Source organism: Prinia subflava, chromosome 17 (assembly GCF_021018805.1).
Source record: "Prinia subflava isolate CZ2003 ecotype Zambia chromosome 17, Cam_Psub_1.2, whole genome shotgun sequence".
In the NCBI taxonomy this organism is placed as follows: domain Eukaryota; kingdom Metazoa; phylum Chordata; class Aves; order Passeriformes; family Cisticolidae; genus Prinia; species Prinia subflava.
In genome coordinates, this window is record NC_086263.1 from 16,377,557 (window position 1) to 16,392,528 (window position 14,972).

At 35.7% G+C, this 14,972-nt stretch overlaps 1 protein-coding gene across 4 annotated transcripts in view; it reads left to right on the forward strand.

Annotated features, from left to right (window-relative positions):
- PDPK1 (3-phosphoinositide dependent protein kinase 1) overlaps positions 1 to 14,891 on the forward strand; it is a 31,000-nt gene extending 16,109 nt beyond the window's left edge. For all 4 annotated transcript variants that reach the window (XM_063414407.1, XM_063414409.1, XM_063414406.1 and 1 more), the window contains 9 exons: positions 1,392 to 1,489; positions 2,293 to 2,368; positions 4,095 to 4,163; positions 4,649 to 4,745; positions 6,046 to 6,219; positions 6,634 to 6,851; positions 7,657 to 7,714; positions 8,665 to 8,817; positions 9,411 to 14,891. In XM_063414407.1, coding sequence (XP_063270477.1) covers positions 1,392 to 1,489; positions 2,293 to 2,368; positions 4,095 to 4,163; positions 4,649 to 4,745; positions 6,046 to 6,219; positions 6,634 to 6,851; positions 7,657 to 7,714; positions 8,665 to 8,817; positions 9,411 to 9,518 — 1,051 coding nt within the window. In that variant the 3' untranslated portion in view covers positions 9,519 to 14,891. The remainder of the gene's footprint in view (positions 1 to 1,391; positions 1,490 to 2,292; positions 2,369 to 4,094; positions 4,164 to 4,648; positions 4,746 to 6,045; positions 6,220 to 6,633; positions 6,852 to 7,656; positions 7,715 to 8,664; positions 8,818 to 9,410) is intronic.
- Positions 14,892 to 14,972: the final 81 nt, after the last annotated feature.

Here is a 14,972-nt window from a genome sequence, read left to right on the forward strand (position 1 = left end):
TATTGGAAACCTTATATTGGAGAAGAGTTGCTTTATACTTGTTTTTATATGAAGGATCCTATGAGAAGCTCAAAAGAAAACGGTGAAATTGTACAATTAGAGAACTTAGTATGAAATTTATGAGGACACAGCTCTAGGAATGCCTGAAAACTCTTGGCATTTTTTGCTCCTGGAAGAAATAGGACTTGAGATAAAACCACTTTTAAGATGTCAGGCTGCCCTGGAAAATTTATTACAGCTATCTCTCTATATATCTAGATATGTGGCTGTAGATCCATATTCCATACCATACCATGTAGGTATACAATATATTATATAAACAGTATATATAAGTGTGTATAGAGTACAATATATCTACATACATATGTACCTTAAGAAAGCCCTATATAGAACTGTTAGAAGGGTCCATACCATTCATGTACTTCTCTCTTAGGACAGGCACAAGAAAATAAACAGGATTTTTGTGACTTGTTGCTCTCTGTGCTAGTTTCCAGACTTTAAACTGTACAACTCATATTTTTCCACAGTAGGGAGCTTTAATCTGAAGAAAACAAAACTGCATGGTGATTGACAGAAATGGCTTTCAGTTTTTATTGCTTTTTTTTTTACCGGTCAAACAAAACAACTCAAATACTCCTAGATTTCTTTATGAACATTCAAAGATTCTGCTTAGGAGGGAAGTACATAGGGGGTTTTTTTTTGATCAGCTAAGGAAACTTGTTGCAAAGGCATATCACATCACTGTAGCTGAATGCTCTTGTTTCTAACACACCTTTTGACAACTAACTGTACTGCTATCTATTTGTGTTTGTGATACTGTGAAGTCTGGTTTTATTCAGAATCAAAGTCGATGTCTACGCAAATGGTAGACATGCATTTGAAATGCAGATTATGCATGAAGGTGATCTACTGTTCTTACCTGGTCAGGACATTTAGCTGGGGCTGGGTTTGCCAGTGTTTGACTAACTGGAGTTCTGCACTGAGGAAACAGATGTAGAAAATCTTAATGATATATCAGTCTGTCAGATGTTCTTTAAATTAAGGCTTTGGAGTAAAAGAGCTTGGGGTTTTGTGTGTGTTTTTGTGAGGTGGGGGTTTTGTTGGGATTTGTTTCAGTCTTTTGTTTTCTGACTTGTTTTTTTGAATTTTTGAACATGTGACATGCAGAGTAGCATAGTTTTGAGATGATTATTTACTTGATTTTTTTTTAAAGTTAATCAATGGATTTACCAAATAGTCTGCAGGTTGACAGCTACAAGTTAGAGAAGTTGTTGTAACAATGTTTATAGAATGCCTGCGTCATTCATTACATCATTATGTACCTAGGTCACTAGACAGTTTTTCAGCTTTCATTTGTATACTGTTTGAATATAAAAATCTGTCTTTTCCAGGGACCTTAAGCCAGAGAACATCTTATTAAATGAAGATATGCACATTCAAATAACAGACTTCGGAACAGCAAAAGTGTTATCTGCAGATAGCAGACAAGGTTTGCTGTTATTCATTATGTGACACCAATAATTATAGCAAGTGATCATTTGAAAAAGGGCATATGTTGTATTTACCAGACGGTGACATTGAAATATTATTACCTAAATCACTAAAAGATCTTGAAACGGTTTTGACTGTTACTACTTAGATTAGGTCAGAGGAGGTAATATTTGCTGTAGTGGAATATCAGCAAGATTACCAAATACACTGGCAAGTTGAACTGTTTCAGATTCCTTGGTTTTTATTTGCAAGACAAGAATACAAATAGTACCATGTCTCACCTGATACAGTAAATTTTAACCCTGCTTACATTTAAAACAGTTAACATTTAAACAGTTAAACTCTGTTTAACTCCAGTGGCTGTCAGAATTGCACAGATGTGAAGGTTATAGAATTAATATGTCTGCAGTTGTTACTACTAGCCTGTAAATATGCTGCAAACAGTGCCTGAAAAAAGCACTAGGCTTAGACTAGAACTGAATTCAACTGACTTTTTTTTTCTTGACTGTAGCAAACTTGTGTTGGTGGATTTTATAACTAAGTACCTAAATGCCTAGCTTCTTGAACCAAATAGGTGTCACTGAGATTGATTTGTTTCTTCCAAGCAGATTTTGTAGATAGGTAGAGAAGTTAAATTCTCATGTGTTCTTTGAAGCATTATATAACTTGCAGTGGATTGCCTTTTGGGTTGGGTTTTTTTGTTGTTTTTTTTTTTTTTTTTAACTGAGTGGGAACAGGGGAGGAAGGGGAATATTGGCTTATGTATATGTGTTTGCTTATTTGTTTCTATTTCCATAACAGCCCGGGCAAACTCATTCGTAGGGACAGCGCAATATGTTTCTCCAGAACTGCTGACAGAGAAATCTGCCTGTAAAAGGTGAGGACTCTGTATTCCAGAACTTTACTGACACTGTCAAGAAACTGTCAGATGGGGAGGAGTGAATAAATCAAGCAAGCAAGCTTAGTATTTTAAAGAAACAAGATGCTTGAGTATTTTAAGAGCTTGAAAATTTTTTTCTCATCAAATATTGTTTCTTTTCTGAGGGCTGGTTTCCTCAGCTAATCTACTTTTTGAATTCTACTAACAGGATTAGGTGTTGTTGGAAAAGGAGGTATGTAAGGTTGTCTTGGTTTGAAACACAGGTGTCTGCTAGGGAGGAGGCAGTACCTCCATTGGAATGGAGAATTCAAATCCTCTCCCTCCAAACAGAAAAACTCCCAAAGACCAAAAGAAGTGTAGCCAGGTACTATTAACTCCTCCCTTCTGGTCCCTTTTTCTGCTTAAGTACTTAAAAGTACCTAGCAGTTAGTTTCCTAGCAACTTACTGGAAAAATTCTCCAAGTAAAAAAGAAACAAATCTAACCCCCAACAAAGATGAAGTTGAATTTCTTACCCATAAATAGATCAGAAAAATTCTTTTCTGTTATCCAAGTAATATAATCATTTTAATTCCATTTTATATAAGATTGCTCAAATATGGTATTTCCTGCTGTAGTTACAACAGAATGTCATATGTTGTTCAGTTAAGGAGAAGGCTGCAGCTTTCTTTGACTTGTATTTAGATTTGCAGTTATGTTTCCCAAACTGTAGTTAGGATTTGCAACATTTTAAAGCTTATCTCTCTGCCTGGTATGAGTGATGCACTTAAGAAATTTCTTAACTCATTAAAATTGCTTGTTGATGGTAACCTACTGAATGTGTATATCTATTTTATTGCAATGATGGAAAACTAGTTGCTGACAAATAAGAGGTAAAATGGATCATTTATACGAACAATAGGAGTAGTAATTTGTGCTAGCATTTCTTGAAGTGATAGAGATACCATCAGATTTTTCACATTTTATTTCAGTGAAGAGCTTTTGACTGTTTGAGCTAATGGAAAGACTTAATCAGAATATCATCTCCTTTTAAAGTTGCATAGTGCTTCACCTACAGAAAACTTAATTTGAGTAGTTTTAAGTCTTTGTTAGTATTTTAATTTTCCATTAAGATTTTGAAGTTTTTATCAAAACTATGGACAGCTTACCTCAAGGTAAAATAAGTTTAAAGTGTTCTTTCAGGCCAACGCACTAAAACTTTGCTTTACCCACCACACTAAAATATACCTTTCCCTCACATACCATTATAACCTGTCTTTTTATTTGTGTGTTAAGAAAAGCTTTACATGAAAAAGGGAAACAACTGTATTGTAATATCCTCTTTTTTTAAGCAAACATTTAGAGGAAAGTATTTTAACTCTGTAGGGGCATATATTGACAAGTTGGATGCATCTTTGAAGCATCATGTGGTTAATCAGTATTCTTTTGAGAATCATTACATACCCATTATTTTGACTGAGAATTCAGCAGTCTTCGACTTGTGCTAGCAGTCAGTTTTTGTGGCACTGTTACTCTAAAGTTTTTTCTTGAAAGTTGTGTTGCTAGCCTACTCTTCTCTTAAGGGCTGAAGTGAAAATAGCGTGGAAATTATACAAAGCAGGTTTGTCCACTGGGCTCATGCTATGTTCTAAGCAGCAGAAGGTTAAGAATTTTTCTTTTCAAATTACATTTAAAAGATTTATTTTACAAAGATATGCTGTGCTTTTTTCCTCTTTGTTTTGAAGCTCTGACCTCTGGGCTCTGGGATGCATAATATATCAACTTGTAGCTGGACTGCCTCCATTTAGAGCTGGGTAAGAGATTTGAGCTAACTATTTATATGTGGAACATAAATATATTGTCTCTGATTGGATTTTCACCATCAGTTTTGAAGTACTTTCATGAAGCAGAGCTGGTATTAATGTCATGCCTGCTTTTATTTGTCCTTTTTCATGTCATGAAGTTGCTTAGATAGCTATACTAGAGTTCCTGAGAGAGATTCCTTAATCTGTTTTAGAATTTCACATGTAATTTGTGCCATAATGGTAACTATGTAGCTATATGTGAAGAGGTTGATAAGGCATATCCTCAACACTTTTTTGTGTCATTTGAGCTTTTCTTGTTATTGCTCAAGTATCTGGTGCTTACAGGATCGTAGTACTCCTTCACCCTAGGAAGATTTATGGGAATGTAACTTAACTTTTAGATTTCTTGTTTAATATTTGTCTGGGCTATTCAGGTTAAGGTGAAAGAACCATGGAGAGCTAATAACAAGAGTTAATATTTTTCTCTTCTGCAGAAATGAATATCTTATATTCCAGAAGATAATAAAGTTGGAATATGACTTTCCAGAAAAATTTTTTCCCAAGGCAAAAGACCTCGTAGAAAAGCTATTGGTAAATACTTGTGCTTTTCTTCTTGAATGTAGTATGCTTGTCTTTGTCGATTTTATAACTGACAAAGTACCTAAATGCCTAACTTCTTGGAAAAAAGGTATCACTGAAATTGCTTTGTCTTTAAATGGTTTGATTGACATTGGAAACTTTCAACTTATGTAGTTCTCTGTTCTGAAAGTTTCATGCACTCTTGCAGATCTTATAATATGAACATTTTTGGGCATTATTGATTGTGTAGGGGACTGTCCTGAAAATCAACATCTATTATTAAACAGCACTTTGATTTTTTTATTTTAATCTGAATTTTAAAGTATGGGCAAGAAATATCTTTCTATGAAATGGAAGCAAACAATTCTAGATACTCTGCATTATAAACAGAAATTAAGATTCAAATACTTAGACTCACATAGTTCTCAGATTAATTGTTTTGGGTTGTGTAAGGGATCATTTAGTTGAAAACAGCATTCTGTACATCACAGGCAGATAAAATTGTAGTTGTAATTGCAATATTCATTACAATATAAATCCAGGTGCCTTGCATTTTAGCATGCAATTACCTTGTGCTTCACATGCATCGATAGTATCAGCCTAAGAATTACTGTGCTTGTGACGAGTAGGAAGAAAAAGTAATTCTGTTCCGTCAGTGAGATTGTAGTCAGGACAGTCAAGTGAATCTGCAGAGAGTATTTTAGGTGTTATAAGCTTTTTTAAGTTCAATAGTCTGTCATATCAGCAGGAGATGAGGAGGAAACACTTTTGTGGATGATGATAAATACAGCCTAAAAGGCCTATCAGTGTGTTCATGGGTCTAAGACCAGTTGGTCAAGCCAGTGTCTCCTGAATGGTGAAGTCCAGGTTGTATTAACTTGGTTGTATCCGGAGAATTGTGTCATTTTAAGGTGCTTGAGAGGTTGATGTTTGACACCAACTATAGTTTCCACAGCTTCTTGCATCACTAGAATGTGATGGTGGACTAAATTTAAATGAGGTGTGCTTCATCAGGTCTTCTCTATGTGTTTGTGTCAGTCTTTACAAAGAAGCAAAGTGAGAACATTTTGTGGATCTAAGGAAGTATTCCTGTCCTTAGGTCTGTGAGCTGATCTAATATAAAATGTTTTTGACAAGACATACTGACAAATAACATCTATTATTATAAATAGCCTCCTTATGTTATAGATATGTATGCTTAGGGCAGGAGGGCAAACTGGTTTTATGTTTTCACATGGTGCTTTGCAAATGTGAATAATGCTTGCCTTTTGTCATTATTTTATGCAGCTTCACTTCATTTTAATTTGCTTAGGTTCTAGATGCTACCAACCGATTAGGTTGTGAAGAAATGGGAGGATATGGACCTCTTAAGGCTCACCCCTTCTTTGAATCAATTGTATGGGAGAACCTACATCTTCAGACGCCTCCTAAGCTTACAGCATATTTACCTGCTATGTCAGAGGATGATGAAGACTGTTATGGAAATGTATGTTCGTCTACTACTATATTTGGCTTTGATGCTGCCTGAGACTTCCATTATAGCATAATTATTGAATATTAGTATAAATATTTTAATGAAACTAATGACTAGTTATATTTTAATGAGTATTTTAATAATTAAGAATCTAATAATAATTAAGTTGTTAAAGTTTGGTTAAATTTTTATGTAAAGCAGGATTTGTTTTCTGATAAAGCGAGTATTTTGAAAAAACAAGGCTGGCTTGCTTTTGATCAACCATGCTTTTTTGCATAAATGCCTGCTGATCTATAGGGAGTAGGCTGAGGTTTTGCCCAAAAGCAAAATAAACTAAAGCATGCTTAAATTAAAAGCCACAGTTTAGTGCAAAATAAGCTTTTTAATAAAAGACATTTAATTACTTCATTTTGTTTCCTCCTTTAGTATGACAATCTCCTGAGTCAGTTCGGTTGCATGCAAGTTTCTAGTTCTGCCTCTTCCCATTCACTATCTGCTGCAGAGACAAGTACACCACAGACATCAGGAGGAAATATTGAACAGTATATTCATGATCTTGACAACAATTCCTTTGAGCTGGATTTACAGTTTTCTGAAGATGAAAAGAGGTTACTTCTGGCAAAACAAGCTGGTGGAAATCCTTGGTAGGATCTTGGAATGTAGCTAAATAACTTGCAGAGCAATAAAGAATCCTGAAAAATAAGTGATTTTGATTCAAATTAATATTTGTCAATCTTTGTATTTTCAAGTGAAAAATTAGCAACTAGATTTTCATTGGCTTCTATTTTTAAAGCAATAGCAGCAAAACCCTAATATTATATGTCTAAAATTTAGAAGGCCTAGAAGATGATGTGGAGTGTGTTTATAAGATAGGCAGAATGATGCTATCCAGTGCTGTGGAGTCTTCGCTCTACAGTCCTAGAACTAGAAAAGGTTCCTCCTTTTTTACAGATGCCATGAGTAGTTGGAATTTTTTGCATGATACTATTCTATGGATATCTAATCAAAATACCTCCAGACTATGTAACAGCATTTCTTTTCACTCTTGAGAGATGTCTCGTATGAATTTTTGTTGTTGTTGTTCCTCGGGAGGCGAGGAGATTAAGGGGTTTTTTTCTTCGTTGGTTTAGGGGTTTTTTGTTTATTTTTTGTTGCTGTTCTGTTTGGTTTGTTAATTTTTTGGTTTCTTTTTTTGTTGTTTTGTTAGGGGTTTTTTGTTTGGGTTTTTTTGTTTGGTTTGGGTTGGTTGGTTTTATTACCCCCTGTCAAATTTTAGAAAAAACTCTCTGGTCTGGCCTAAGGAAGAGTCCAAAACTCATGTACTAATGTTGTTCAGAACTCTCGTGGAAAAGTGCATGCTAGGAAGTGATACGAAAAGCTACTTGATCATTATAGCTGTTTCTGTGGAAGAATTACTTCTGGAGTAATAGTTATTTTTCTTTTCCTAAGGCATCAGTTTGTAGAGAATAACTTAATCCTAAAAATGGGTCCAGTGGACAAAAGAAAGGTAAGGGTTTTTCTTAATTTTCTGTAACAAGACTGAGCTGTCAAATTTTTGCACAGTTGCAGCATACATAAGCAGCCAATTTTAAAGCTTCCTTGTTGAAACAATTCATCACCTATAAACAAGCTATTTTTAAAAATTCAGTGTTTTCTTGTGAGTAGATTGATTTTTTTTTCCTTGATTTAGTGATGTGCTCTCGATTTCTTGGAAAAGGCTAAGTAAATCTGCTATTGATGCTTTCATTTTGAGATTGTAGCAAATGAGCATTTGCCTGTCCTCCTCCTTCCAATCTGATATATTCTAATAAACACTCTTTCTTGATGCATGTCTGAATGTGGTTTGAACCAAAAATACCAAAAAATAAATACAAGCCCATGTTGTTCTGAACTGTGTTTTTTTTCCCTGGATCTGCCTTTATCTTGAAAGAGGCAGAGGTGGCGTTAGAACATCTTTAAGTGTTAACTTCAGCAGTGTACAGATAAGCAAGGATAGTCTGCATCAGCTTTAGACGAAAGAAGGTTCTCTTTCTTCTGAGTTACTGCCTGCTTCTTTGTAGTCTTTTCTACAAAATCATGGTTACTGATTTCTTTGAGAATTAGATTCTGCTTCATTCTGTACCGCTAGGTGTTTTACGTTTTGCTAAAACCTGAAGATACTTTCCTGAAATAGTACTTGTGTTTTGCCATGTAATAGAAATGCACTACAACACCATAAAAAAGGAGTGAGGTCAAATAGGTAAAGTAAAATTAAAGACCCCCCAAACGCAAACATACCATCCTAGCACTGAGCTGGTTTTATGCTGCCTCTGTTATTCCATTCGTCCATTCAGAGATGTGTAAATTTACATTTTTAATTCCTTCATGGGTTTGTTGTTGGGGTTTTTTTGTTTGTTTGTGGGGGTTTTTTGTTTGTTTTGTTTTGTTTTGCATTGCTGCTTCTACTTTTCTTGTTAGGGATTGTTTGCACGTCGGCGCCAACTCTTGCTTACAGAAGGGCCTCACCTGTATTATGTGGATCCTGTCAACAAAGTTCTAAAAGGAGAAATTCCATGGTCTTTAGAGTTGCGTCCAGAAGCCAAGAATTTTAAGACATTTTTTGTTCACACAGTAAGTTTCTTTTCTGAATGTCTTTGTAAATTGCTCTAAAGTCTTTGGGCAATTTCTGTAAGTTATCAAAAAGATTTTTCTGGAGAAAGTATAATTGCTTACATAGCAATTACATTTCGTAGTCCTAATTTAAAACAAAACTAAACAAAAACCTGAACAAAGTCAAGCACAAAATCCACACCCCCAAACAAAATTGAATAATAATAAAACAAAAATCACAAAAAAACTTGCTCTGACATACACTTTTATCACAAAAATGCAACCATATTTTTATTATAAGTGTTTAAATAAACCATAAGTGGATTTTGGGCTTTGAAGGATTTTCTTAAGGACTTCTGAAATTTAGTCCTCTTTGTATGTAATGAATCATGAGAGCTGTATAATATATTGTCAGTTTACTGCTTAAAAATATTCAGGTGCCAGATGTATGGTTAAGCAGTAATATATAATATTATATAGCTGTAATTGAGTTTAACATTCAGAAAGTTAATTAACTAATTCTGAGTAATTATTTTATTGTTAGGTTCAGAATTACTACTGCTTTTTGGTTAAACTATGTTTGGAGTAATCATTAAAATGTTGTTCACTTATAGCCAAACAGGACATATTACCTGATGGACCCAAGTGGGAATGCTCATAAATGGTGCAAAAAGATACATGAAGTTTGGCGGCACAGATACCACCAGAATGCTGCAAAATAGTAAAGCTCATCCAAAATTTCCCAGTTTCCCTACTTGCTGCTAGAACTCCGTGTGCAGCCGATCAGAGGAATCTTTTCAACCCACCTATTACCATCTCAAGGGAAAGCAAACGTCTGAAGTGTTCCTTGGGGTTTTTTCGGGTTTTATTTTTGGTTTTGGTTTGGTTTCGGTTTTTTGGGTTTGTTTTTGTTTTGTTTTTGTGTGGGTTTTTGGGGTTTTTTGTTTGTTTGTTTGTTTTGTTTTTGGGGGTTTTTGGGGTTTTTGTTGTTTTTTTTTGTTTTTTTTTTTGGGGGGGGTTTTGGGGTGGGTTTTTTTTGGTTTTTTTTGTTGTTTGGTTGTTTTTTTGTTTGTTTTTGTGTGTGTATGGTTTTTTTGGTTTTGGGCTTTGTTGTTTTTTATTTTCTTCTTTTGTTTGGAGTTGGTTGGTTGGTTAGTTTTTTGTTTTGTTTGTGTGGGGGCTTTTTGGTTGGTTGGTTTGTTTCTTAGTTTTTGGTTTTGTTGTTTTTATTTTAAGAAGGAAAAAAAAAAGGAAGAAAAGCAAAAACCTAATGGAATTCAGGGTTGCTTTGCTCGCTCTTTGTGCTTCTGTTGAGGCTTCCACATGCATATCATTGCAGTGAAGATCTTGCTTTTGTGCACTTCAGTTCCGTTTCTGCTGCAGACTAGTGGATAGACCTTGCATTATCAGCTTCACTTAAGATGAATTAAAGTCAATCCACACGCACACAAGCCGAATCATGTACCAGCCTTGCATTTTATGGGGCTGGAGTTTTCTGTGACTCTCAGATTATCATTAAACTGTGTTTCATCAGGGAGCTTTTACATGCCTCTCCTAAGTACCACCTCTTTGTTTTCTCTTCCTTTCCTCACAGTCCCCCAGCTTATTGGTATATGGCATTTGTAGCCAGGTCAATTGCACCCTTTTGTAATTCCTAACATAGTTCTGGTTGCAGGATCTGTGTGGTACTTTAGTAATTATGTGAATGAATCAGATGTATCTGTCTGGCAGACAGGCTCCAAAGATAAAGCTTTTGAGAGAGTAAAATGCTGAACATAGCACTGAAATTTCTAAAATTGAAATGTTGGCTTCTGAAGCATTTTAAACATTAAGTTCAAATTTTAATATGTGTGTGTTTAATCAAGGGACAATAAACTTACCAGCATGCTTTTAACTAATGCTAACTAAAAGAGAAAATAGTTAGTATGGGAGAGAAAAGGCTACTATTGAAATAGCAAATAGTTTTTCACCTTTTCAGCAGATGAGAGCTAGATGCTTTCTTTCCAGGGTGTGCGTGTGTTGTGCATTTTAGTGGGGCCAGCCTATTTACTTGGGTAGAGAAGGAAGCATGAAAACTTTGTACAATTGATTACTTGACTTATTTTTTGTCTCATTGTGTAATGAGATGTCAGTTCTATTTTTGGTCCCTGGACAAACATTCAGGAACTGTAGAAAAAATGTAAGGAATTGAAATATAGATAATAAAGCAATCTGGTGAGAAAATCAAAGGCAAATATTGATACAAAGGGGAAAATATATGGTTCTGAAAGCATATCTGTAAAATGAAAATATTTCTCATAACTATCTCCTTTAGCCTCTTCAAATTATGGCTATTTTTTGTGGTCAAACATTTCTTGTCATGTTACAAAGACACAACTTACTGTGTGCTAAAAAAAAACCTTCCCCAATGGTATTTTCAACATGCCTGTGTTCCTAAACCTTGCAGAGGGGAATGACCTAGGTCTGGACAAAGGCATTCCTTCATTGTTTTAAAAGCAGTATAAACATCACACCTATTTATTAACTCACTACACAAACCCTTACTTTGCATTTTGAGTTGTCATACTATGATGTGCTTTTCCTTCCACCAAAGAAAGGTTTCTCTATAATGCTGAAAAAACTCATAGGCTACTGTTTTCTGGAAGCAGTATTTTAAAAACAATGGCTTATCAGATTTCTCAGAAAATACGTGAATGTTGAATATTTTCTTGTACAGGGTAAAGGAGATTTATTATTGATCTCTTAAAAACTGTGTTATGTGGTTGAGCTTGATGGCAGTTCAACTTGTCCAGTCTTTAAAAGAGACAGTGCAGTTGCCTTTTGTTTTAGAACTACTGCATTCCTGTAGTCTTCTGTATCCCACCACATACAGAAACCTGAGAGAAGCAAATCCCTGGCTTACTGTGTCTGGTGTTAAGGGAGAGATGGGGTCCTGTAAATGGCTGAGGAAGACAGAAAAGTGTTCCCTTTGCACCATGAGAAATTTCGTCACATACAAAGTACACTCCTTGTCACTCAAATTTGAATAGCACAGTGCACCTTTGATCTCTGCCTGTAGTAAGGTATATGTGTCATTCTAACCAAGATGAGAAGTCTGTTGTAGTGCTATCCATTTGTTCTCCAGCTGTCAAATTCCCACCATGCGTTGTGCCCACTGTGGGCAACCCTGTCACTTTTGGATTTAGTCTCTGGTGTAGAGATCTAGACAGATGTATTCCCAACTTTATACAGGAGAGTTTGGCAGTGATGGAGATTCACAGTGCCACTGCTGTTTAGTGTGACAAAAGTTGGCCTCACATAAAAAGTCTGGCAAAATTAGCACCATTGGCTTGCTAACAAGGTAGAAATCTAGGTGTGCTTAAACATGTTTTCTGTAATATTTAGATTTTTAGTTATTTTACCATAGCTAATTAATTTTTTCACACCTTGAAAATCTTCTCTCAGTAGATTTCCATCCTACATACCAAAAGCTTCCAGCCAGATGTTGGTAGCAGTAAGCTGTTGTGAAGGTATCTGGAAGGTTGATGTCTGCATTCTAGATGTCCTTTTTTTTTTTTTTTTTTTTAATTGACAATGCTATTATTGGAAAACTGTGAGCATCTCTTACAGGCATCACTCCACTTAAAACTTCCGTATTCCTAATCCAGTCTTACTTAGCTACTGCTTTTTTGGGAAGGAACTAGAACTTTCCTGGGAGAAGTATTTCTATTTCTTGGACTAAATGTAGGATCTGTGGGTTTGAAAGGTGGCAAGAGTATAGAGTGAAGCATCACAAAGCAATTGTGGATTCAAGTATGTTTTACCAGTTCACTTAAATGTGTTGACAGGTGCTGCATACCATGAAGGGCAGGTACCCATTTTAAATGCTTATACCTGATGTGTGGTAGATTCATCTCTTAGTCCTGAAGATCACTCATGTGGTTCATGGGAGTTTATGGAATTGAATGTGCAAGGGCGGTTCTTCATAGCTGCACATAGGCCAGGTGATTTTTCTGCTTTTAATCCAAGGTTTCCAAAGCAGGAAAAAAAAATTGGGTACTTGAAGACTCTTCTTAAGATTGTTCCTTACTGCAGACCTACTGAAAACTCAATCTGTTGATTCATTCCATCTCTTGCAATTTAAACAATTGCCAATAATTTATGAAGAATCTGGTCAATAAAGTAATTTTGCTTTGCTTGGTATTTGAACTTCAGAAAGGTATTTATTTCATCTTTTTCTGTGGTGTGAAGATTAAGAAAGGCCAAAGTACTACTGCCCACTCACAAGAAGTTTAAGACTGCTTTCATAAACTGAGAAATTAGTTTGTTACCATTTGCCTTAAAGTCCAATTTTGTAAACGTTTTGTATTAAGAAAGAGTTACTTCAGATGTGAAGTTGAAGCATTGTTAGCAAACTGATATTGCCTATTACGATTCCATTTGCTAGACAGATGCTGAAAAGATCAAACTATCAGTACTGTGCTCTACTTTTCTCCTTCTGAAATTATTTAATTGTGAAGTATCTGCTATGTACATGTCTGAAAAGTATTGTGGATTGAAACAAAGATGTGATGATTTTAATCACCTTCCAAAGTTCAAGATGCTTACTTTAATGTACTTAATACAGCTGTATTTTGTGCTTGGGACTTTGAAGAATTATGAGAATTTCCCACATGTACATTTTCTTTTGAATGATTTAGTAAAGACAGTTACTTCATTTGGCCTGTGGACAAAACATTTGATTTCAAAATCTTGCCAAGAACTTGTGTATTAATAGTTGCCTAAAGATGTGGCCTGTGGATGATGGATTCTGATCATTCTTTCTACTAGTAAATTGCACAAATAGGTGTGGTATTTATATCTGAAATTTTGCTGAATGCCTATAATACTTCATGGAAATATTTTATTAATCAAATGGAAATGCTTCTGCAAAGCTTCATGATGCAGATTGTCCATCAGTTGATCAAGTGAGCTTATAGACAAGTAGTTCTGTGACCCAAAATGGCATGTTTTCATTTATAACTGATAATTTCAGAATGTTTCCTCTTTCATGGAAGAAATTACTGTTATGCAACAAATAGTTGGAGAGGTTCTTAACCACCCAGTAGCCTGGTTTTAGAATAAAGAGAATATACTGAGTTGGAAAGGACCCATCAAGGTCATCAAGTCCAACTCCTGGCCCTGCTCAGGACTCCCCCGTAATCCCACCATTTGCCAGACACCTTCTTGAACTCAGGCAGGCCTGGTGGTGTGACCGTATCCTGGAGAGCCTGTTCCACCCTCTGGGTGAAAAACCTTTCCCTGACACCTAGCATAAACCTCCTGTGACTCAGCTTCATGCCATTTCCTCAAGTCCTGTCCCTGATCAAGAGAGAAATCTGTCCCATCAGCTGGGCCATGAATGTAGATGATTGCCATTTGACAAGTGTCCCATGGCCATGTACTAACTCACTTGATGTGGTAAATGTTCGAAATGGTAGCAGAACTGAAAATTACTATATCTGACAAAAGAGAAGAAATAAGAACCAGGAGCCATAATCAATTTTGGTAGTTGTATGCTCTTTTCAGGTTGGTGGCAGTCAGTTATGCCTGTAATATGCTCTACCCGGTTTGTAGCTGTAACTGTGATGTACAGAAAAAAAGGAAAAACCCACCCCAAACAAACAAAACCCCTGACCCGTCAATAAACCACAAAACAATCTCCACCCTCCAAGAACTCGTGAAAACAGAAGCAATTAATGCAATGATACAAGATACACACTTTTGTATTTTTATTCTTATAAGGTTATTTGCTGGCTCTTGTTGGCCTCTAGTTCAGTCTGTGTTATTTAAATTCTAATATATGAATTATTTGGATTGAATTCATGTTCGGGGCCATGGTGTTGTATGTATTGATGTACAGCCTTGAATGTGAATAATTATTGTAAACTATATTTTACACCTTTTTTTCTGGCTTTATTATATAAATTTTCTATTGGTCGATGATTTAATCATATCTCATAATTTAATGACTGTTTATTCTCTCGACAGATCTCTGTGCTGTAGATGTGTAGTTAGTGACTGGATGACGGATTTCACTTATGCTTGGTAGTCTGTAATAAAGGCATGTAGGGTTCTGCGCGGCCTCCGCCTCTTCCTTCCGCCGTGGGGCGGGGGGCATGGGGCACACGAGACGGGCCCGCGGCCTTCGGCCCGGC